Source organism: Benincasa hispida, chromosome 2 (assembly GCF_027475165.1).
Source record: "Benincasa hispida cultivar pf3 chromosome 2, pf3_genome.v1.1, whole genome shotgun sequence".
NCBI lineage: Eukaryota > Viridiplantae > Streptophyta > Magnoliopsida > Cucurbitales > Cucurbitaceae > Benincasa > Benincasa hispida.
Window position 1 is genome coordinate 920,132 of NC_143479.1, and position 25,633 is coordinate 945,764.

Sequence of the window (25,633 nt, forward strand, 5' to 3'; positions counted from 1 at the left end):
AAATAGTCAGTTTTAACAGTAAACGGTCGTTATAAAGAAAAGTGACTATTTTCATGGTCCGGTCTATATGTAAACTCATTGCATAGGATGCCCCCACTCTCATGTCTCAACATGAATGATTTGGGATCACATCGTTTATAGCACCTTACAACTTCTTGTAACAACTACAGAGTGGGCCGCATCCAATAGTGTTACTAGGATGAGATACCCAATTTCCTCCGTATACTTATTAGACCATTTAGGCTATATACTGTCAACTTGATCCTGCTTATGTCACTACATAAAGTTACAACATTTAGACTATAGCGAAGGATATGTTTATTGGATTTTCATAATAAGATGCAAAATCAACATGTCATTATTATTGATAAGATAGAATGTTTAACACGAACTGCGAGTTCTAGGACATTCCCAACAGATGCTTCATTTAAACCTTTCATGTTTCTCCCATATAGTCCACATCGTGACATCTAACCTCGGCCTCGTGGCACCCTGGGAGTGTCCCCCTAAAGGATGATGTTTGGGTAGGTCAATATTAAGGTGGATGGAGAGAGTGTTCATAGTAAGTGGGAGTGGGAAGTGTGACAGCATATCCCACGGTCTCCCTCGTTGGATTGAATAAAGTTTTTGCGCATCGCCTCGAGGCACCCTGGGAATGTCCCCCTATGCAATGGTAGTTTTGCGTGTTTCTTTATTTGATCTCCTGTAAGAGGATAAGGTTACTTAATCTCTTGTCCTAATCTATTTCTTCCATACGATGGGCTCATTAGGGCGGGACTCTAGCACTGAAAGTGAGGGGTCCACTTACGCAGAGCTGTTAAGGGTTAATAGTTCTAGACCAAATAAATGGTGGCTATTAGGTTCAATTCCAAGAGTTGGTTCTGCCTGATGGTTGAGAATGTCTCATCCCAGTGAAGGGGCATCTGATCACCCCACCGGTGACGTTTGTCCTACCTCTCTAGTGCATCATTGCAAAATAGAAGTCTTTTACTTAGGGTACTTGGTAACTGTTTTGCTAAAATTAATTGTTTAAATTGTGGTTTAGAAAAATCTTATAAAATTTTGTTCGTTTTTCAGCAACAAGTTTTTAAAATGGCTACAGCCACGTTATCTTTGCTTAGTGCCGAGAAACTTACTGTCGACAATTTTTCAACATGGAAACACATGGTCAGCACTATTCTAATCATCAAGGATCTCATGTATGCTCTTATGAAGGTCTGTCCTCCTATTTCAGGTTCCAATGCCGCTCGAAATGTTCGGGAGGCATATAAGCAATGGACACAGGCAAATGAGAAGGCCCGAGCCTATATCTTGGCAAGTCTTAATGACGTGTTGGAAAATAAGTATGAGCCCATGGTCTCAGCGCGTGAAATCATGGAGTCCCTGTGGGGGATGTTTGAACAATCGCCTGAACAACTCAACCACGAGGCTCTTAAATACATATTCAACTCTAAAATGGAGAAAGGTACCTCTATTCATGAACATGTGCTTAACATGATGGTCCACTTCAATGTGGCGGAGTTGAATGGGTCTACTATCGATGAGGGCAGTCAGGTTAGCATAATCCTGTATTCTTTGCTGGAGAGCTTTCTGCACTTTGTTAGCAATGTGATTCTTAACAAAGTGAAATACACCCTTACAACTCTCCTCAACGAGTTGCAGACATACCAATCTTTACTGAAAAGTAGGAGAGGAAAAAGGCTGAGGAAAATGTTGCTTCATCCTCTAGGACGTTCCATCAAGGTTCGACTTCTGGAACGAAGTTTGCACCTTCTACTTCTAACTCTGCAAAAGGGAAGAAGAAAAAGGATGGTAAGGGCAAAGGGAAAGCGCCTGCTAACCCGCCACCTGTCACCCCAAGAAGGCGTCCGCTGCCGGTTGAAAAGGGAAAATGTTTCCACTACAATCAGAACGGACACTGGAAGAGGAATTGTCTTCACTAGCTGAAGGAAAGAAAGGTCGTCAAGGCTAAGGCTAAGGCAGATAAAGGTAAATATAATTTACTTGTACTAGAAACATGTTTAGTGGAGAATGATGATTCTTCCTAGATAATTGATTCGTGCCACTAATCACCTTTGTTCTTCTTTTCAAGGGATTAGATCCTGAGGATAGTTGGAGGTTGGTGAGATGATGATACGAGTAGGCACAGGGCACGTCGTCTCAGCTGTGGCAGTGGGAGGCATCCAGTTATCTTTACATAATAGATTTCTAGTTTTAAACGATGTATATGTTGTTCTTGAACTTAAAAGGAACCTTATTTCTGTAAAGTGCCTATTGCAATATAAATATAAACTTTCTTTTAATGTGGATAAAGTGCTTATTCATAAAGATGATGTTAATATTTGTACAACTTATCTGGAAAGTAACATGTATGTGCTAAGACCGTTAGCCTTAAGTTCCCTCCATAACATAGAGTTGTTTAAATCTGTCGTAACTCAATCAAAACGTCAATGAATTTCTCCAAAAGATGCCCAACTTTGGCACCTTTGATTAGGGCACATCAATCTCAATAGAATTGAGAGATTGGTGAAGAATGGCCTTCTAAGTGAGTTAGAAGAAAATTCTTTACCAGTGTGCGAGTCTTACCTTGAGGGCAAGATGACTAAAAAGACCTTTTACTAGAAAAGGTTATCGAGACAAAAAGCCTCTTGAGTTAGTACATTTTGACCTTTGTGGTCTTATGAATGTGCAAGCCCGAGGTGGCTATGAGGATTTTATCAGTTTTACTGATGATTACTCTAGGTATGGGTATGTTTATCTGATGTAACAGAAGTCTGAATCCTTTGAAAAGCTCAAAGAGTTCAAGGATAAAGTTGAAAACGCATTGGATAGACGGATTAAAACACTTCGATCGGATCGAGGTGGAGAGTTTTTGGACTCGGAATTCTAGGACTATTTGATAGAACATTGAATCATTTCCCAACTCTCAGCGTCGGGTACACCTTAACAGAATGGTCTAATGGAGAGGAGAAATAGAACCTTGTTGGACATGGTTCGTTCGATGATGAGTTACGCTTCCTTACCGGACTCATTTTGGGGTTTCGCAGTAAAGACTGCAATTTACATACTCAACTATGTTCCTTGCAAGAGTGTTGCGAGAACACCTCTAGAGTTGTGGAACGGGCGTAAAGCTAGTTTATGTCACTTCCGTATTTGAGGTTTCCCGGCACATGTGCTTGAGGCGAATCCCTAGAAATTGGAACCACGTCGAGGTTATGCCTCTTTGTAGGCTACCCCAAGTACACGAGGGAGTTGTTTTTATGATCTGTTGGAAAATAGGGTGTTTGTTTCCACAAACGCTACTTTCCTAGAGGAGGATCATATAAGGGAGCACAATCCACATAATAAAGTCATGTTGTGTGAGCTTTCCAATGAAACTAATGAAACTTCAACAAGAGTTGTTGAAGATCCTGCTTCATCGGTAAGAGTTGTTGATGGTAGTTGATCTAGTAGGTCGGTTCCACTTCAAGAGTTGAGGGAACCTCGATGCAATGGGAGGGTTATGAACCCGCCCGTTCGCTACCTAGGTTTCACGAAAATTCTTGCTATGGTAGCAGATGGCAACATTGAGGATCCGCTGTCTTATCAGAAAGCAATGGCGGACGTAGACCGGGATGAATGGGTCAAGGCCATGGATCTAGAGATGAAGTCGATGTACTTCAATTCAGTATGGGATCTTGTAGATTAGCCTGATGGGGTAAGACCTATAGGTTGTAAATGGATCTACAAGCACAAACGGGGTGCTGATGGGAAGGTGCAAACCTTCAAGACTCGACTTGTGGCAAAGGGTTATACCTAGGTAGAGGAAGTCGACTATGAGGAGACTTTATCACCTATTGCCATGTTAAAGTCGATTTGCATCCTCCTGTCCATTGCAGTTTATTATAATTATGAGATCTAGAAAATGGACATCAAGACAGCCTTTCTGAATGGAAATCTTAAGGAGACCATTTACATGGTGCAACCGAGGGAGTCATAGCCCAAGGTCAAGAGTAAAACGTTTGCAAACTGAATCGGTCCATTTATGGGCTAAAACAAGCGTCTCGATCTTGGAACATACGGTTTGATACTACGATCAAGTCGTATGGCTTTGACCATAACATTGATAAACCTTGTATCTATAAGAAGATCGTCAACACTTTAGTAGTTTTCTTAGTGTTGTATGTAGACGATATACTACTCATTGGAAATGATGTAGGTCTACTGACTGCAGTTAAGAACTGGCTAGTGACCCAATTCCAAATGAAAGATTTGGGAGAGGCTCAGTTTGTTCTGGGCATATAGATCTTTCGGGATCGTAAGAACAAAGTGCTAGCACTGTCTCAGGCATCGTACATTGATAAGATGTTGCTCAAGTATTCGATGCAAGACTCCAAGAGGGGTCTACTGCCATTCAGGCATGGAGTCACTTTATCTAAAGACATGTGTCCTAAGACATCTCAAGAGGTTGAGGACATGAGACGGGTCCAATATGCATCTGTCGTTGGTAGTTTTATGTATACGATGCTCTATACTCAACCAGACATCTGCTACGTTGTGGGTATAGTTAGTAGGTATCACTCTAACCTAGCCCAGGGTCACTAGACCGCAGTGAAGAACATCCTCAAGTATCTTCGGAGAATGAGAGACTACATGCTCGTGTATGGATCTAAGAATTTGATCCTTACTAGATACACGGATTCTGAATTTCAGACTGATAGGGACTCTCGCAAGTCCACTTCAGGGTCAGTCTTTACTCTTAACGGAGGAGTTGTAGTATGGTGAAGCACTAAGCAGGGGTGCATCACCAACTCCACTATGAAGGCAGAGTACGTAGCGGCTTGCGAAGCTACTAAGGAAGTCGTCTGGCTCAAGAAGTTCTTGACAGAACTAGAAGTTGTTCTAGATATGTTTAAGCCCATTACCCTCTATTGTGACAATAATGAGGCAGTGGCGAACTCCAAGGAGCCTAGGAGTCACAGGCGCGACAAACACATAGAGCGGAAGTATCAGCTGATCCGCGAGATAGTGCATTGAGGGGACGAAATCGTCACAAAGATCGCTTCAGAGCACAATGTTGCAGACCCGTTTACAAAGGCTCTCACGGCTACAATGTTTGAGGGTCACCTTCAGAGCATGGGTCTACAGGACCGCTCACAGCTGGACTAAGGCAAGTAGGAGATTTTCTTGTACTGGGCTTTTATGCCCTAGTTTATTGTTTTGTACTTTTTTTGTACACCCCATTTCGCTTTAGGATAAGTGGGAGATTGTTGGGGTTGATGCCCTAAAGTCTCGTGTCCTGTAGTTTGTAAACAGTTTGTACAAACACTTGAGATGTATAATATATGATATTTTACTTCACTTCTTGGTTTTGCTCATCTGAATGTTTTATTTGCTTTACCACAAAACAATAAACTAAAATCCCTGGTTGTCTTTATGTAACTTAAGCATGTATGTGGTGACATACAAGTGGATCATGTCTTAAGTGATAACCATAATGGTCTGTAGTATATGGATAGGAGGAAAACCTTATCCTGGTAACGCTATGGATGCGGCCTGCTTTGTGGAATAGTTACTAGTGTTGTAACTTGTCACAGATGGTTTGATCCTGATCATTCATGTGGGGATAAGCGAGCGGGGACTTCCTATACAAAAAGTTTGTATAAGACCTGACCACAAAGTGTTAGTGTCTCGTTATATAACACCATTCATGACAGAGATTTCACTTCACTAGGATGACCATAAGTAACATGACCTCAATCCTAAGTGAGTTGGGAACTCCAGCCATTGAGGGCGGTCCTTTGATTTTCATGGGTGTGAGTGGCCAGGCCACCGACTCAAACCTACCACTTTGAGGATTCGTCTAATTTGGGAGCTGGGCACTCAGCTACATAAGTGGAATTCACTCCTTCCCCGAAGCAAGGGTAAGTAGATAGATTGCTCCCTTAAGGGCTGATTTCAGGGCTTGAACGATGTGGCACCACATACCTTCTCATGGCTCGAGAGGTGTTCACACATAGTTGGACTATGTTGTATTGTTCATTAGAGGGATCAATGGTACTTAAGAAGTGAGATGTAACTACAGGGGCAAAACAGTAAATTGGCCCAGCTATACTTACGAGCATCTGTGAAGGGTTATCGTACTCATGATTGGTTATGTCTGATGGACACAAAAATATATCTGTGGTAAGAAGAGTTCAGCTGTCGGTCTTTAGTAGAATGTCTGGCAGTTAATGAATGGTGGATCTCGTGGCTAAAGAGTTTAGTCAGTTATTCACGTGCCGTTGGAGCTTCGAGCCATAGGTTCATAAAGTCCCCTTGGTAGCTTGGATAAAAGTTGAGAATCAGTTTTTGGGTCAGTTTGAAATGTTCAAATTGACAAGAGAGAGTTCGATTATATATGATATAATTGGACTGGTTAATTATATATGATATGATTGATTAAATGTATGAGATACATTATGCTGGAGGAAATTGGATATAAATATGATTTATATCAAGTAAAGGAGAAGACACTGTAGTTAATATATGATATCAAACTATAGGTTAAGAATATAATATGATTATATTCATTATTTTATTAATTAGGCGGTTATGAGATAATTGGCTGAAGTTTTCTCCGATTTCGTGCGATAGTGGGAAGTCCATTTCAGTTCTTGTAACTGAAGAATAAAATAAAAATAGTTTTCATTTTGCAATAAGATTTGAAAAAGATATCCAAAAATTCGCTCACGGTGTGATTACTAGACGATCGCTTAGTGTTGAGAGCCTATACGATAGCGTCTGCCTTCCTAAACAATCGCACACCCACATCTCTAAACGATCGTTTGTGATTTCTTAAACGATCGCTTAGCGTGCCGAGCGTGACTAAACGATCGCTTATCTTTTGATAGACGAACGCTTAGTTTTTACTACACGATCATGTACCCCACTCTAAACGATCAAGCACACCCAACTATACGATAGTCTTCTCCTTTCTCCCACTTGCTTGTTCATAGTACTCGATGTATAATATGAATATGATTTATGTTAAATGTCATGCATTGCTGAGAGAAAATAAAACTATAGGTTATATTATATTTGATACAATATAAAACTATAGGTTATGTGTTGTAATTGATATAACATATAGTGTATATATATATATATAGTTTTAATTTAACTAAATTATATTTATATTTAATTTAATTAAAGGGAGGGAGTTACAACTCTCTCCCTCTAATTTTCTCAGCCAAAAATGTGCAGGGGCAGTTCGGGGGGTTGAACCATTTATTCTTCATCCTCTTCCAAGAAAATTACAGAGAAGAAAACTCTCCTTCTTCTTCCTCTCGTCCTCTTTTCCTCTTCCAAAAGTTTGTGCAGACCCATCATTCCTGCATATTCTTATTCCCAAGAAAACACAAAGGGTTCTCAAGGGGTGGTGTCTTGGTTTGGAGATCAAGATTAAGATCAAATCGTTCGTGATCGTGGATCAAGGGATTTACCCAAAGAAGGTCTTCTACAAGAGTTAGTATTTTTCTTCCCTTCTTCCTTCATCTTTCAGCATGCTGTAAATTGTTTCTTAATGTATATTTTTCTGATTTGTAAAATTTATAAATTCTGTGAAAACAATAATGGGAACGATCTCGCTTCCGCTGTGAGACCTTCGTCGGTTTCCCTTTACAGTTCTCATTACAAAATCTATTCCAATCATCTATGATCATTAAATTTTCAAAATCTATTTGTTTTTTTCCTCTCTGTACCCATCATATCAAACTCAATAAAATAAAATAATGCAATTTTCACTACATCAGCATCATTTTCGAACTCAAGAGATGGAAAAATAGAGCACAACTCATATGCCTTCATACCCTTATTGTCATTTAGATATTTAGCTCTAAGCCTAACAAAAGGAAATTTATCCCCTCACAATTCTAGCTTGATGTTTCAGTCCTATAATAAGGTTAAACTCTATTTGGCTGAATGATTCCGTATTTCCTAGAAAATTAAAACTAATGACATCTCTCCTAGGATCCTCTACCTCTCGAAGAAAAATATAATGAATCAATGGTCCATTGAAGATGATGTTTGTGTCAAGGAAAGGACTAAGACATGTTTGTCTAAATATGGGTAATTGTGTAGGAGTTGGTTTTTCCTTAATTTTAGGAATGGCTTTTCCTATATGGGAACAACATGAAAGGGTTGTAGGAAAATGATCATTATGATGAATCTTCATTTCCAGTTCCATCATAACCTACATTTTCATCAAATAGATAAATTAAACGTCAACATAACATAACATTTTGAGTCAAAATATTTTTAAAAAAAATCTAATGTAAGTTACTATTTTTTGGCCCGATCTCATACCCGGGCGGGCTCAAGATTGGGCCAAAAATCAATAGCTAATATTCTGACCCCCTTCCCAGTCCCCCTCCCTTCCCAATCCCAGTCGGGTGCCCAGTCCCCCTCGTATTTTCGCCCGATCTCGCCCATACCCGGGTCAAGATCTCAATTCGCTTGACTGGTCTAACACCGAGCACTTGCTTTTATTGGGTTATATGTCCCAAAACTCGCAGTTTGTAATGTTAAATATTTTCTATTATCAATAAAGATGTTATTGACATTTATTCAATGAAACTATTGTTGAATATGTAAATTGCACTTGTAAAGACTAAATCTAATAAACTAATATCCATGGCTATTACATGAATACTTTGACTTTATATGGAGACATAAAGATGGATCGAGTTCAAGTAAATAGCCAAAACGGTCTATAGTATATGAATAAGATTGGGTATCTTATTCTGGTAACACTATCGGATGTGACCCACTTTTTAGATTTCAAATGATGCGATCCTAAATCATTTATATTAAGACATGAGAGGTGGGGGCGTCCTACGCAATGAGTTTGCATAAGATCAGACCAAGAAATAAGTCATTCTTGCTTTATAACGTTGTTTACTATTTAAGACTGACTGCTTCAATTTGATGACCTAGGTAACTCGACCTTAATCCTGAGCTAACTATGAACTCCTGTTTATTCAGGATTATCCTTAGATTTGTATAGGTGAAGGTTGGCTCAACACACCGGCTCAATAAACCTCCCATTTCAGGGGTAAGATCGGGTAGATAGCTAGGGACATAGGGTGAAAGATGGAATTCATACTTGCCTGATTTAGGGAAGTAGAAAGGTTGTTCTGTTAAGTACTAAATCCAGATCTTGAACAAGGGGTCTCACGCTCTCATTGGCTCGAGAGGGATTCGGTTTAGTGATTGGATCACAAATCAATTATTCGTTAGAGAATCAATGGAATTTAAGGAACAAGATATAATTTCGGAGGTAAAACAGCATTTGACCCAGTCGTTATTATGAACAACCTATAAAGGGTCGACTTACTAATTATAGTTAAATCAAGTGGACAGAAATATATCTACAGTGAGGAGAGTGCAACTACTGAGCTATAGTGGTGTGTCTCGGTAGTTAACGAATATTGATTAATTTGGTTTAAAAAGTTTCACCAATTAATCTCAAATCGATGGAGCTCATGATCTGTAGGTCCATAAAGTCCCTCAACTAACTCGTAAATCTTGGATTAATATATTGAGTGAATTTAAAGCGTTCAAATTCAATTTGGGAATTAAATTTGAAGTGTTCAACTTTTAAATTAGAATTTGAATTTGAATTGTTCAATTTCAAATTAGGGTTTGGATAATTATATTCGATATAATTAAATATTTAATTTTGTTGAAATTAAACGTAATTGGAGAGTTTAAAATATTTAAATGTTGATTTAAATATTAATTACATGAATATGATTCATGTATGAAATAGGTGTTTTATTAATTTAATATTTGATATTAAATTATTATTTATTTAATTAATTAAATTTGTTTAGTTAATTATTTGATTTAAATCAATTTCAATTTGAGAAATTGAATTTTGAATTATATTTAATTTAATTGTAAATTAAATATATTTTAAAAATTGAAAATAGGATTTATTGGCTTTAGAGAAAAAAATCCAATTCAAAACAATTTTGAAGTGGATTATTCCATATTTGAACACTTGTCCCACTTTGTTGGTGGCTTTAGATGTGTCAATCAGCATTCTCTCTCAATGCTTGCATGTATTTGATACATAAAATAGCTGAAATTTCAAAAAGGAAAAGGTGATGAATGCTGAATTGGTAAAATTCTGCAGAATTCTAACTTCTCTCTCAAAACTCTCTCTTCCCTCTCCTAATTAACCTCAATCTAGAGTTCCACCACTCAAATCCAAGTTAGAGAATGGTGGAGAAGACACTCTTGGTGGTCTACTATCCATTTGAAGCTTAAATTCGTGGAGACTGGCTTGGATTTGGTAGATTTCTTCAAAGGTATAAGTTCTTGAAACTCTTCTCTTTGATATTATTTTCATGCATGCTTTTAGAACTCAAATTAAGTGTAATTAGAGTGTTTATTGATTTTGATTGCTCCTGTTGGATGCTTGTACATTCCTCAACCTTCCCTCCTCGTCTTTTCATTATTCTCGCCCGGTCTCATACCCTATTAGCCTCGTATGAAGCTTAGTCGGGTAGAGACCGATTTCCCCCTCCCCTACGCCTTTTCCCGCCCATACCTGGTCAAGAACTCAATTCGCTCAGTCGATCTAACACCGAGCGCTCGTCTTTCCCCCTTGTCTTTTCATTAGCCCCACCCGATCCCATGCCTGGTTAGCCTCATATGAAGCTCGATTGGGTAGAGACTGATTTCCCCCTCCACCACACCTTTTCTCGCCCATACCTGGTCAACATCTCAATTCGCCTGGTCGATCTAACACCAGGCATTCTTCTTCCCCCCTCGTCTTTCCATTACCCCCCCCCCTGGTCCCATACCCGGTTAGCCTCGTATTAGAGACCGGTTTCCAGAGAAAAAAATGTCCAATTTTTATAGAAATAAATTAACTTTTAGGGTCCAAATCGTTCAGAAAAATTCGAACATGATGTTCTAAGTCAAAAAGGTTTCTAAAACAGGACAAATGTCACACAGATGTATTATATCCACATCATCCAACTTATATTCAAAACCTACACACAATGCAATTTACATTCAAAACCTAAAAAATACACTTCATGTTTCATGAACTAGAAAATGGCAGGCAGATCTAACATTGGTTTAAAACAATCATTTTATAGCATCTTAGATAAACTAATATTGAGCGAAAAATGGAAATCCAAACCTGATTAGATGAAAAATTCCAAATAATCTTCAAATGGAAAGAAAAAACAAGGAAATCTGAAATCTAGTCGAAATTGAGGTAGGAAATGGTAGCAATCGAGTGAGGAAATGGAAAGGCCAAATGGGTGGGTGAGGGTTGTGAAAAAAGGTTAGGACTTTTGAAATGTTGAAGGATATTATAGTAATTTTACATTGTTTGCAAAATTGTAGGGTCAAAAAAATATTTTTTTAAAAAAGGTCTAAATTTACAAAAACAAAACTTGAAAAGGGTCATTTTTTCAATTTTTCAAAATGGTATTTTCCTTTTTTTTCTTTTTTCCAAAGAAAATGGTAGAAATCTAAAAAACACAGGCCATAGCCACTTTGATTTTTTCTTTCCAAAATCATTTTTTAAAAAATAATAATAATAATAATAAAGGACAAATGCCAAAAGCAAAAGGCATAAAAAAGGTAGGTTCGCTTCATAATCAGTCATCTGTTTGCCTAATTAACATATTTTTCCATTTTTACCCTTTTTTTATAGCCCTTCCCTAATTCGCCAATGTCATTTTTGTAATAGTGGGAATCCACTTCCCGCCAAAACCACTAGTTTTTATGTATATAAAAAATAATACTTCAATAAATTGTTAACACTTCTTTTCTAGATATTTTGAATCTATTCGATGTATTTAAGGGTAATTATTTTAAATAATAGAATTGTCAAAAATATTTTTAAATATAATAAAGTGATATTATCTATTAGTGATAGACCAGGATAGACTAGATAAATAGTAAAATTTTGTTATATTTATAAATAGGTTGTCCATCTTTTTATTTGAAAATAATTTTTATTTTAATATATAATTTTTTTTCTAGTAAGAACATCTCATCTTTAAATAGTTATTATAATCCTAATAATTTACTCGTAATTAGGTTGTATAATTTTTAAAATGAAAAAATTCATGTAATCCTTTTAATTTAATCGTTGGAAATTGAACATTCAATCTTGAAAAGATAATATGTGATTCTAAAAATTATGTTTGACTGGAAAATTGTGAATTTAATGTTATGAATGTCTTTTTTATTATGGTATAAAAATTATTTTTCTAATAAAATTAATTTTTAAGTAACAGTATTTTTTTTCAAAGGTATTGTAATTAACTTGTGGAGTGAGGGAAATCGAACCTTTAATCTTGATGTTGATACTACAAGCACTATGTCAATTAAGTTACACTCATGTTCGCTTAAGAGACAATATTAATAAGGAAGAAGTGTTAAAACTTAGATTTAACCCTGAATCTCAAACTATACTTAGATCTCCAACCAAATTGATAATCGGTGGTTCACAAAGATTTTTAAGGGGGTTTTTTAATATAAAAAATATTTAAAAATATTTACATTTTACAACAAATAAATTTTAAAATAAAGTACTTTTATAACTTTTTACTATAAATGGTAAATATTTTTGGAATTTTTAGGAATTTTCTATTTTTAAATTGTTTTAGAAATTTTTATTTTTATTTTTATTTTTATTTTTTAAATAATTTTTATTATATTTAACATAAATATTTTTTTTTTTTGTTATATTTAACATAATTATATAGTTCTTAAAGGGTAGCTTTTTAATTTAGTTAAACTCTTTTCTCAAAAAAAAAATAAATTATAAATTATACAAAATATTGATGCAAGTTTCAATTATATCCTTAAACTTTGAAAAGTTTCATTTTTAGTTTGGACATAAAATACTATATTATTCACGGATGAGAAGTGGATTAAGATATTGTTTTTTTTTTAAAAAAAAAAAGTATAATATAATTTGAGGTAAGAGAATTCGAATCACAAACCTTTTGATTTCTAACACATTCATATGTCAATTGTGCTATGTTTAATTGGTGATTAAGATGATTATTACTATATTTGATAATACTCTTTTTGTAGACAACCATGCTTGATAATACTCATTTATCAATATTGTTAAGATTACCTACATAATTCATTTCTAAACAAAAATCACCACATAATAATGTTGTAAATAATATCAAGCCTTCAAAAATTTACATATTACCTCTTATGTTAATTTCCCTCTTAACCCAATTAAATAAATAAAAATAATAATAATAATTAAAAAAAAAACAAAACAAAACAAAAAAAAAAAACACTAGTGTCATCTTTTCACTAAATTTTAAAGTTTAAAATAAGAATAAAACTCTTTCGAAGTCTAATGATATAATTGAAATATATCCCAATTTTTTAAAAAGCCATTACAGCCAAAATTCAAAATATAAGGAAGCTTAACCTATTACTCTTCCTTTATTACAATCCTTGACGAGATGAGATTCGAACCTCTAATTTTAATAGAGAAATTGTACATATGCTATTAAGCTAAATTTTAACGACTTATGTTAGTTATTGCATTGTTCAATCTCCTCGTCTTTAAAATAAAAATAAGATTTAAGATTAAATTACAAATTTGACCTCATAGTTTAGAGGAAGTTAAAATTTAGTTCCTATTGTTTGATTAAATCACATAAATAATTTGTATAATTTGATAAAATTCTTATAAATACCTCCTAAATATAAATTATGGAAACTAAATTCTGACTTCCTCTAAATCATCTAGATGAAATTTGAAATTTAATATAAAAATTTAAAAAAAATGTTAAATTTCAATTTTGGTCCTTAAACTATGAATTTTATTCTATTTTAGTCCCTAAACTTTCAAAAACATCTATTTTAGTTTCTAAACTTCTAAAAAATGTTTATTATAGCCCTTGCCATTAAGATTCTATTATCTTTTTAACAAAAGGTTGAGGTGGCTTATATTTATTTTCCCACTATAAACCTTTTATGTCATAAAAAACACGTATATTTTTCATATATACTTTTTAACTATTAGTGATTTAAGTCCTACTATTTTTTTCCAATTGGAATTCCAAGAAAATTAGAAAAAAAAAATAGAGTAGAATCAAAATATAACAAAACTAGCATATTGGTGTAGAAGCCGTTTGTAGAGATCTATCCATTTGAATGATTAAAATTGAAGGCAGAGTGAATGACTAAAATCTAGCAGGCAAAGTGACTCTTACGTTCTTCCTAAAAAAAACCAATTTACCCTCTAATTCAAATCCAAAATCCTAGATTTTTTTAGGATGGTTAACTTATTTGGCATATAGTCATAAAAAATATAAGTCACCTCAAATTTCTGTTAAAATGTAAACGGAATTCTAACGGCAGGGACTGAAATAAGCACTTTTTAAAAGTTCAATGACGAAAATAGGTATTTTCAAAAATTTAGGGACTAAAATAGAATAAGATTTAGAGTTCAAGGACCAAAATAAAATTTAAACCTAAAAAGAAAAATAGACAATTATTTGAAAGTTATTTGGAAAATAAAATTAATGATATGTAGTTGTAGTTGTATAATGTATGTACGTATTATTATTAATACCGGCCCTTGGTTAATGGTTACCTTAGTAGATAACGGGGCAGCGGGTCCTATATTCTTCAGAGCTATTTCCCAACAACCGCCGCGGCGACGATAACGACACCTTCAAAGTCTCCTATTCCTTCGCTGGGCACGTTTTCTGGGACCTCCTGATTTCTCAATCTCCTTCGGAGTTACAATTTCCTCGACCCATTTTTAACCCTCTTCTTCAGGCTTAATCTACCGTTTTCTCAGCTTCCTGTACGTTCTGTTCATTATGGTAATTTGCAATTGCGTGTATGGGTTCTGCGGCAGAGAGGCTGTTCTTAAATGGGTATTTCTTTGATGATTTGCACGAACTGTCTGTTGGGTGTTGAGAGTTTTTCCTTTTTGTTGGTGGGTTTTGTGTTTTTTTATTGGATTGGGGGTGTAGAGCTGCTTTCGATTGTGTAGAGTCAAAATTGAATGCGTTCTAACAAATGGGTTCTTGGTGTTGTTGGTTGGTTCTATGATATAGATTAATTGTCCAGAGCTTGTGAAGTAAATGTGGCCTCAGACTTTATATTTGATTCTGTTCAATCTCTTCGTCTGCTCGTGTTAGGTGGTTCATTTCTTCCAGATTTAAGGATAATTTATACTGTTAGTTCTTGCTGCCAAGAAATTGAAGTTTGTTTCATCTCCTGTTTGAGGCCGCTGGTTGGTTTACTTAACGGTGAAGGTGTTGCCCAGGTTCCCCTTTTGAGCATCAAGTTAAAAAGGGGAGATGTTATGCCGTTTTAGCTTTCGTTTATTTAATGTGGAATTGGAATTTGCTAGTGTGATATATTAAGTATAATGTTCGGAAGAAGTGGAATTGCTGTACTTGGATTTAGATTGATGGACATTGCTGTTTATTGTGTCTGATTATGGGAGTTAGAACAAAAGGGAAGAATAGTATTGTGGAATTTGGCTAGTATCTTTGGCTGGGGAAGGGAGCGTGCTGGAATGGACTTGTGGGTTGTTGCAACTGCCGCTGGTGCTGGATACTTAGCCAAATATTGGCAGAAACTGTTGAGAGATGGAAGTAACTCATCTCAAATGTCTTCTAGGAATTCTAGTAATGAGGTATTAGGATTTCTGGATCATTCCTTCCACCGAATAGAACGAAAAACGAAAGCAAGTGGAGATATTCTTGCTGGTGAAGGAGAGGTTTTAAATGGGAGAGATTCTGTTGGGAGTCGATTCAATGTGGCTTCTACTAGTGGTTTTGATTGTGAAAAGATGGATAATTTAGGGTATTACCAGGACCATAATTCTCTTCCTGTATCCAATTTGCCACTGGAATTATCAATGAGTAATGACACTCAAACATTTGGGCATAGAAGTAGTATAAACGTGAATGTGAATAATAATATGATTGATCAGCTACCTTGTTCGTCTTCTAGGGAACTGAACTGTTTTCAGCCTACTACGAGGAAAATAGGTTCTCTTAGACATAAACATTCGTGTGGGAGATTTATTAGACCACTTAGTTCATTAGAAAGTTGTGTGCTGTCTCATCTCTACAAGGAACATGTTGAAATGGAAGAGTATATCCTACATTCATTTCAGTCACGATCTAAATCAACTATGAGGCGGTTTGTTGTAAATGACGGAACCCAGATAGTCAGCAGGGCAGTCAGAGATTCTTTTAGTGTTCAGGTTGAAATGGATGCAAGTAACTTCCATGAAGAGCCGTTTACTGAAAAGAAAAGGAATGTGTATGGGATACCTTTGCTTCCAAAAATACGGTCTTTGAAGACCTCAGAGATGCTAGACATCAAGGGAGGAGGGAGACAAGGTGGAGTGAGCAGTGCCAATCAAATGCATAATGAGAAGTTCCTCCACGCAAAAGGTGAATTTTATTGTTTTAATGAGAGAACTCCAGGGTTTCACTAAATTCTTTGCTTAATAGAATATTGTTTTTGTTTCTATCAAGAATAAACTCAGTAACTCAGAAATAAACTTCTTAGAACTTTAAGAATTCTAGAAGCCTTATATCTATCTCTTGAACTCATAGTTTGAAGAATTGTCTGAGCCATTGTGATCTTATACTGATCCAACTATGGCCAATTGGTTTTTGTAAAGCTATTGATTATTTGGAATACCCTCTGTTTGAGAAGTAGCATTTTGAGGCCTTCTCAATAGAGTACTAGAAGACAGGTGTTCGTAAAGTGAGTGCCTTTGAATTATGACTAGATTTGATGAGTCCAAAAGAGGCCAAAATCAATGACAAAAGGGTCCTAGTCTATGTTTATACCTCTCAGTCTTCACTATAAGGGAATTTGATGAAACTTGGTCTGATCTAAGTGTTCGACATCAGAATGCATGAGGTTTTCTTTTCCTCTACAAGGAATATTCAATTCCAGTCTGACTTCGAGTATACTTGTTTCCCATGCACATTATATATTCAGTTCTAGTTCGAGAGAGGAAGATAACATTGAAGTGTATTTTCTTTTCCTCAGTTCTATGTATTCATCATCAGTTTTCTTAATTGGTTACCGTTTCATGAATTGTGCCTAAATTTACATTTTATTGTGGTCACCAGATCGAATGATTCTATTCTGTCTTGGGATTTCTATCGGCTTAATACCCTTCATGGAAAATAAGCGTGAAATAGACAAGCTCAAAGAGTTATTAAAGCATACTGAGAACTTGGTCCAAGATCTACAAGAGGAACTTGAGATGAAGGATTCTCTGACGGTGAAGGAGCTTTCAAATGAGAATTGCAAATCACTAGGCATATCTGAGAATTCTTTCTTCGGTAGGAGAGAACAGAATCTCAAACCTTCAGCTAAATCTGATGATAAGGAATTATTAAAACAGAATGCTGAAGATGGTTCAGAATCTCTGAGTAAAATTGAAGCTGAGCTTGAAGCAGAACTTCAGAGGTTGGGACTAAATACCGATACATCGAGTACAGATAAAGGATTCGCTGATCTTCATGAGGTAATTGTGTCCATTCATTACATCATTAAGCATATGCATGAATAAAAAACATGGTGGCATTTTTTGTTGAACATTTCTTCTTTCTGTATTTACACATATGACCATCATTTCTCTGCAACCTTATTTCCCTTTTTTCCAAATTTAAGCATATAATTGAGATTTGTTCTTGTGGATTTTGAAGTACATGGTCGTGTATAGTGCTCCTTTGAATAAAGGTTCTTCCTCTAGAATTCAAATGTTCGGCTGTGTTGTATAGTCGGCGTTTATATTTCTTCATATTCTTGCCAGTTGCCAGGATCTCGAAGAGGAGATATTAGACTGTCATTGTTGAAGTCTTTGGTAAATGTATAAATCTATTAGCTAATCAATGTCATTTAGGGTCTTCATTTTTGCTTCTGGGGATTTCTTGCAATAACCAACAATTTTTTTTTTTTTTTTGGTTCTGCTTCTCTTTATGGTTTGGTCCTTAATGTACAAATTAGAAATTTTAGATAACAGAGGTCAGTTATACGTAAAACTTTCCACACCACAGTTTAGTTCATGGATCACATTGAAAGAGGGCGTTTAATATACACATAAAGATTGGCCAAAATTCTGTGTTTGGGGCTACCAATGGGGGAGACGAATTGTTCACTTTACACCTACTTGGTTTTCAAATATATATATATATATATATATAAAATGATAATAGAAGTAGTACTCATTGTTTAGTGTTGATATGGAGCAATTTCTTTTTGCAGCTTGATCAAGAATTTACAGTAGATTTCTCTGAAGGTGAGTTGAGAGCTGACATGATCAGTGAGCTAAGTCCTAAGATTCAGCAAAATCTAGATGCAAGTGAGTTTACTTCCTCAGGTAACTACACAGTTTCACCTTGGGAGCTTAGTGTCCGACTGCACGAAGTTATCCAGTCAAGACTTGAAGCACGTGTGAGGGAGCTCGAAACGGCCCTTGAGAACAGCAAGAGGAGACTTCACTGCATTGAAGCCAAGCAGATTGATTCTCGGAAAGAATTCACCCAAAGTGAGATGCTACATTCATCTAGTGAAGAAAGTTTAACTGCTCAACCTCTTGTTATGAATTTATCAGGAGAAGCTCTGGATGCCTACAATGAAGCATATAATGAGTTGATCGATATGGATGACTCCGAAGATCTTATACATTCACCTTCAATAGTTGATGGAAGTAAGCATCCACGGTGGCAAACTACCATTAACGGTCATTCGTTTTCAATTCAGAATGGGAGGACAAACGGATCGATAAACCTTGGTCAGATACTTGTTAAGAAGAACATAAAAGATTCTTATCAGAAGATCGGCAGAATGGAAGGACAGACAAATGAGGTAGGTGGCAGTGGAGATGAAAGCAGTGATTATGATGATGAGATGGAAAAGCAGTTGATAAAGCAGATTGTTGAGAAAACCAGAATGGGTTCTCCTGTGGTTCGAAATGCACAAAGATGGTTATTTTCAATGGATAAAGACGACGGCTGAGCCAGTTGTAGAAGACAATAGATAACATAAGTTTTGCAGGTAAACAAAAAGAAAATTGGAGCACCACAGTATAAGAGTTCGACCCCATCAATCATTACTCATTAGTGTAAAACACCAAACAATATCATCAATCATTCTTCTTCAACGAACTTTCTTTATATAGTTTGCATAATTTGATGAATGCATTCACCTGAATTCTTGTACAAACCTTAACAGATGTTTTAAGTTTTAAGTGTTAAATAACTCACTCTAGCAGTATCAATAATGTTCGCTATTAAAATTTAGCTAAAAGTTTCAATTAAACAACTTTGAACCTCAATCACAAACTTTCCAAGCTTCAGACTCAATTTAACGACCTTTGAACCAACCTCAATCACAAACTTTTTAAACTTCAAAACTCAAGTTAACGACTCAAATACCCCTTAAAATACTATTTAAAACACTTGCAAAGTCTATCCAAACAAACACCAACATACCCTAAATAGAAAAAATGACAAAAACAAGTGTAATACAGTGTGGCTACTAACAACTCAATCAACTTGGATCTCCACCGACAATAATAGAGAAAAAAGAGGAAGATTGTACCTAATGGAGAGCAGGACAGAACTTATTAACATTGAGAAACTAGATTTTGAAAGTGCAAGGAAAAGTTCACAATCTTGAAGCAAGTCCAACATACAAACAAAGTCAATGTTTGGTAGAGTAGAATCTAGGGACCAAAAATGCTGGATGAATACTGTGGATTAATAATGCATATGATCTATCAGGCTCTTTTAGCAAAGTCGTCTGTATCGTCTTCATCCCTATCATTTCCTTCCAGTTGCTCCCCTAGGCCTTGATCTCCAGATGCATCCATGGTGTTTGTTTCGCTGCCAAATTGTTCCCCGCCAGTATATCCTCCAACTCCAGAGCTTGCATCAAACCCACTGTTGGCAAAATAGTCGCTGCCACCGCCACTGACGTTACCAAAACCAGCATTAGTTCCACTGTCGTGTGTGTTTCCAGAAGCAAAATTGCTAGCAGCGTTATAACCAGCATCATTCCCACCAAAGCCGCCACCACCTGTACCAACACTTCCAAGGTTGTCACTGGCATTATCGTTGCTATAATTTCCTCCACTACCTCGGCTATAGTTGCCTCCAGAACTATATCCCGTCCCTGAATATCCACCACTACCATCACCATAACCTCCTCCACTCCCACCGCCACCATAACCTCCAGCACCACCACCGCTATAACCACCACCACCACCATAGCCACCGCCACCATAACCATCACCCCCACCACCACCATAGCCACCGCCACCATAACCACCACCCCCACCACCGTAGCTACCACCGCCATAACCACCACCACCACCAAAACCACGAGTTCTATCGTTAGCATAATTCACTCTCACTCGACGACCGTGAAGGTCCTGTCAAAGAAGGGAAAAAACATAATTAACCTGAGCCATTAAACTTTTCTGTTTAGTAGCAAATATTGAGGACCAAATTAAATTAAAATTAAAAGGAATGAAACTCAATAATTAGTCAGCTAGTTCAAATATGATTTATTCTCACAGATTCGAAAGTGGAACAAGCCTCCAAATTCCGCACATCTTAACCACTCACATCGCTTTAAATGTTTACTTTCCTACAAAAATCTAAATGGCAATTTTGTACCATAACAAACCAGCTACTCAAATATAAGAGAAGCAGCTATGCTATAACATGAACGAGTAGTGACAACCAACATTATAACAGAAATATGGGACAAAAGCCTCTAACATACAATTCATCTTTATCACACATGACAGCTCCTAAAACACTTTACATTAGTACACAAATTAACTGTTGAGCATGGTACAGAGAATGGCCTACCATACCTCTGCACTTTAAAACTCTAAATATCATTGTCACACTAATATTTGCTACAGAAAATATGACGATTCAAGGTATTATATGAAGACGTTTGCATAAGATCAATTAGCATAAATACATTCACTAGATACAGTCTTCTTCATACAAGTAACACATAGGCAAGATCATCTAACAGAAAAGAACAACGCAAACAACTGGCATGAAGCATTTTATGAGTGATGATGCACTAATTCTACAGTACATTGCAGCATATGAATATAACACATTGCTTTATCCTTTTTAGTCTCAAAAGTCGACAGCAGAATCATTACCTGTCCATCCAATGCCTGGATGGCACTAGAGGCTTCCTCACTAGATGTGAAAGTCACAAATCCAAATCCTCTGGATCTTCCAGTTTCGCGGTCTACAATGATCCTAGCTATCAAGGTGACAAAGAAAAGAAGGGTAAACAAGGAAACCAACATTTATAACTAAGCTTCGGATACAACATAATCCACTAGCACAACAAGCAGTATCCAGCTAAACCATTAACCCGAACCACCTGGTCGGCCTTATTTCAGAAAATATTTAAAAGAGACAATTCCTCGAGCAGATTTGACCATACGGGTTCCAAAAGTTTGTTTGTTCCATATTGCATTTATGTTACATATAGTATAGATAAGATAAAAATGGAAAGAAATATACTTCGTTAACCTTCAACGCTCATTGTAAATGAGTTGGGTGATATACCTTCGAGTACTTCCCCATATTTAGCAAAGGCTTCCCTGAGACTTTGATCATCAGTGTTGTATGAAATACCTGTCAAATGTACATACATGCACAAGATAAGGACAAAGAAATTGGCGTATACGTGTTCTTTAAAGAAAAAATAATGATAACAATAACAAAATTTATCAGAGAACCTCCTACAAAAAGTTTTGAACTTTGCATGGAAGACATCCATCGTACAGCTTGACAGATAGACAAACTGGAAGCCTGCAGATCTAATCCAATCCTCTTATTCGCGCCCTGCCTCAGTATATTTCCAAACTTACCTAGAAAAGCCATTTTGAAGCACCCTGAAAGAAATAAAAGACGAAGAATCAACCAATGTATCAACGCCAAAAATGAAATTTTCAGTCAGCCTCAAATTACATTCCACTTTGGTTTTTGACAAATTACAGTACACAAAACACCGTCGCAACAGAGCATACCAAAAACGACTAAACAGGAGAGTGTAAGAAATCGAATACTGGCGATGAGTGAAATGCGGTACGAGTGTACGTAATAACGTTCATAACTATCCCTATAAGCATAAGCTCTGTTTTGATGGTTAATAAGAACATTTCAAAATCACAACAAGGTGATCCCTACCACCGAGACTAATTTATATATCGTAAGAAATGAAACCCAATAACCAAAACGCAAACGAAAAACAGTCCGTGATGAGGAGTTCGAATACGTAAAAGTTGAGAGAGAAAAGACTCATCGCCTATTTGCTGCTATCATTTCCTCCAGTTACCAAATCCTAAAACCCGGAAAATTACTCGGAGAATAGAAAGAAACCATCGATCATTTGTGTTGATGCGAACATTTTCAACGATTTTGGAAGAAATACAATAGGGAAACCATATACAAATAGCAAGAGAACGAGCAATGAAAAGAAACAGATGGAGATTATGGACTGAGTAGAGAACAAACCTTGTTCGACTTCACCTCCCTCTCGATGCTAAAACCCTAGAAGGTCTGATCAGTCGAGGTTTTTAACGAGTGAAGAAAATATATTGAGTTAAGCAGGAGAAATCTGGGCCGTCGGATCGATTGATGACGGTGCAAATTATGGATGGGAAAAAAATATCTTGGCGATGCGATTTCAAACTTTTTGACATATGACAACTTTCAAATTTTACCCTAATTTCTTTTTTATCCCATATTTACCCTAATTTTCTAATATTAGTAATGGGCTAAGAACGGATGTAATAAAATAAATAAATAATTGGGAATTAGTAGTTTGGTTTTGAAAATGGGTAAAATCGACGAATATTAAGATTTATGATAACTCACGTAACATGCACATTGCCACAAATTTGTAAATTTTTGTATCCTTGTCTATTTCGGAGCTTTTATTATTGATAAAATTAATGTAGAATCGTAAACAATTACGAAGTTCTATATACAAGCTTAGCTCTCCATTTTCCCTCTAATTCATTCATTTGGAAGACTAAAAATAATTGTCTTCCTCAAAATAATTACCTTTGTTGATGTCTTAATTCTCAAGTTTCTCTCTAATTGATTCATTTGAAAAACTAAAAACAATCGTCTTCCTCAAAATAATCGTTCGCCTTTCTCAAATTAACCATCCTTTCGGATTTTCCTCACATAGTTGCATATTTTATTATTAATTTATATTCTGTTTAACCACTTTCGATTAATCTTACTTGAATTAAATATCTTGATTTTTCTACTAGAATTATATTTTAAATTTACATATATTATCAAATTTCATTTTATCTAGTCAAGATTTAAATTTATTTAAATATTTAAATTGTTTTTCATTATTTTGTACATATTCTTAACCATATATTTTTTTTCATATTTTGTAAGGTTTAAATTGTCTTGTATATGTTATTATATTCAATTGTACATATTTCATATCTAATCACTATTTTAGCTGACACCTTAATAATATCTTATCTGTTCTTAGTTGGTTTGCATGTCCAGAATATTAGATACAGACTTACAGTGTAACTATAAAGCATTATTAATAACCAAGATATATAGTGTGAGTGGAGAGTTTGATTAATAATCGGGATATAAATACAATGTAATTGGAGAGTTTGATTAACAGCCAAATTAATCCTATCATAATCTAACATATCCAATTTTAAAACTGAAAGTGAGCATCATTCCGTAATTTCTGCCCTCTTTTGGAATTTGAATTTATTTTTAATATTCAAATTAGATTTTGATAACCACGAATTGATTTAAAATAAACGAATCTCTTCTTTCTCCCCCTAATTGATTCAAATTAGTTATAGAATTATTCATTCGTAAATATAATTGTAATATAAAGTTAGATAATTATTTTCCATTCATTTAAATTTTAATTATGAATTTTGTCTTTGTAAATTGTTTTATAAGTAATGGGTTGGATAAAATCAAAAATTGGGTTAATTTGGGTTTAATGGATATTTTTTATCTAATAAATTAGATTTACAATAGACTAAATTAACATATTTTTGTTTTCAAGTTTTTGAATGTAAGTTTCATAATTTTGGAAGTTTAATATGTTTTGTTTATTTTTTGAATTTTTAGAGCAAAACTTAAATTTATTGGTGAAGATAACTATTTTACAAGAGTTATGAAATATATATATGGAATTTTGATGAAAAAAAAGCCCCCAATATACATATATTTTTAAAAAATATATATATTGAATTAAGATTTTGTAAGTTAAAATAATATTTGAAAAAGGAAGTCAAAGAAAAATAAAGAAACCTAAGTTCTTACGGTGCCTCACAAAGTCGCCCCTTTTTCTTTCTTCACGAGCTTCCTCCTTCGCGTGAAGAGCAATGTCACCGTCTATGTCATTCTGCTCAACTATGGTCTACCATGAGCCATTTTGCCACACCCATCAACTGTCTCACGCCACTGTCTGGGTCGAGATTGTCTCCATGGCGGAAGGTACCGTGGATAAATATCATGGATCTTCCTCTCTCATTCACTCTCTCTTTTATTTCTTTATATATTTTTCACTACTATTTACCATATACCATCGCTACTGTCGTTGTGTAGTCGTAAGAGTAATCGACCAGCAGTATTTAGGTGAGTACTTGTAACGACCCGACTCCCTAGGACTTAAGTTAGGCCGTTTCTAAATACATACACGCATGGAACTTAAAACGACACCCTTTTATGGGTAGCTTCGATTTCATCTGTTGCAACGAAATGATATAATTGAACTGGTTAATTATATATGATATAATTGGCTAAATGTATGAGATACATTATTTTGGAGGATATTAGATATAAATATGATTTATATCAAGTAGAGGAGAAAATACTATAGTGGGTATGTAATATCAAACTATAGAATATAAATATAATATGATTATATTAATTAATTAATTATATGATAATTAACCAATTCATCCACGTTTGGACATGGGTAGTGGGCAATGTTGGTTATGGTAACCGGAGGGTTAAAAATGAAAAGAGTTTTCATTTTTCGTATGGTGCATTCATTACATTCGTCCGCCCAAAAAGAATTCGTGAAACGATCGCCAGAGAGGCTATACAATAGTAGCTTTTCCATCTAAACGATCGTATACCTTTTTCTAAACGATCGTTTAGCTTTTTCTACACAATCGTGTAACTCTTCTATATGATAAGCATTTCCACTATACGATAGCACTGCATCATCTCTCACTTGCTTATCGTCTACACGAATCGTCATCCTCCGTCCTCTACCAAACTCACCAAAGCCCACTCTTTGGATTTTCACTCCGAGGATACCCGGGTTTCACTAGTGGTGGTGTCGTCCCTGCTGCAGTGTTCGTGTTCGTATTGATCGTGTTGTTGCAGTCGACATACCCGTCGAGTGTTGGTAGATCTGTTGGAGAGTTTCCGATGCATTGGGTTCAAAAGATTTGAAGAGAGTCTTCAACTGGTATGAACTCTTTCCCTATTATTTATTGTGTGAGCATACCGATAATTAGATTTATATGCATAACTGTTAGTGTTGAATGTATATC

General features: G+C 35.5%; 2 protein-coding genes across 2 annotated transcripts; one reads left to right on the forward strand and one right to left on the reverse strand.

Annotated features, from left to right (window-relative positions):
- Nucleotides 1–14,685: 14,685 nt before the first annotated feature.
- On the forward strand, nt 14,686–19,285 carry LOC150037563 (uncharacterized). The gene is made up of 3 exons (XM_090310793.1): nt 14,686–16,451; nt 17,145–17,545; nt 18,286–19,285. Exons 1-3 carry the CDS (start codon nt 15,563–15,565, stop codon nt 19,036–19,038), a joined length of 2,043 nt encoding a protein of 680 aa, XP_090166919.1. The 5' UTR covers nt 14,686–15,562; the 3' UTR covers nt 19,039–19,285.
- A 332-nt stretch (nt 19,286–19,617) lies between these two features.
- LOC120070907 (uncharacterized) lies at nt 19,618–22,720 on the reverse strand. Its single transcript, XM_039022804.2, has 5 exons — nt 22,581–22,720; nt 21,803–21,958; nt 21,630–21,698; nt 21,212–21,318; nt 19,618–20,455 (listed from the first exon to the last, which is right to left on the reverse strand). Exons 2-5 carry the CDS (start codon nt 21,945–21,947, stop codon nt 19,802–19,804), a joined length of 975 nt encoding a protein of 324 aa, XP_038878732.1. The 5' UTR covers nt 21,948–21,958; nt 22,581–22,720; the 3' UTR covers nt 19,618–19,801.
- Nucleotides 22,721–25,633: the final 2,913 nt, after the last annotated feature.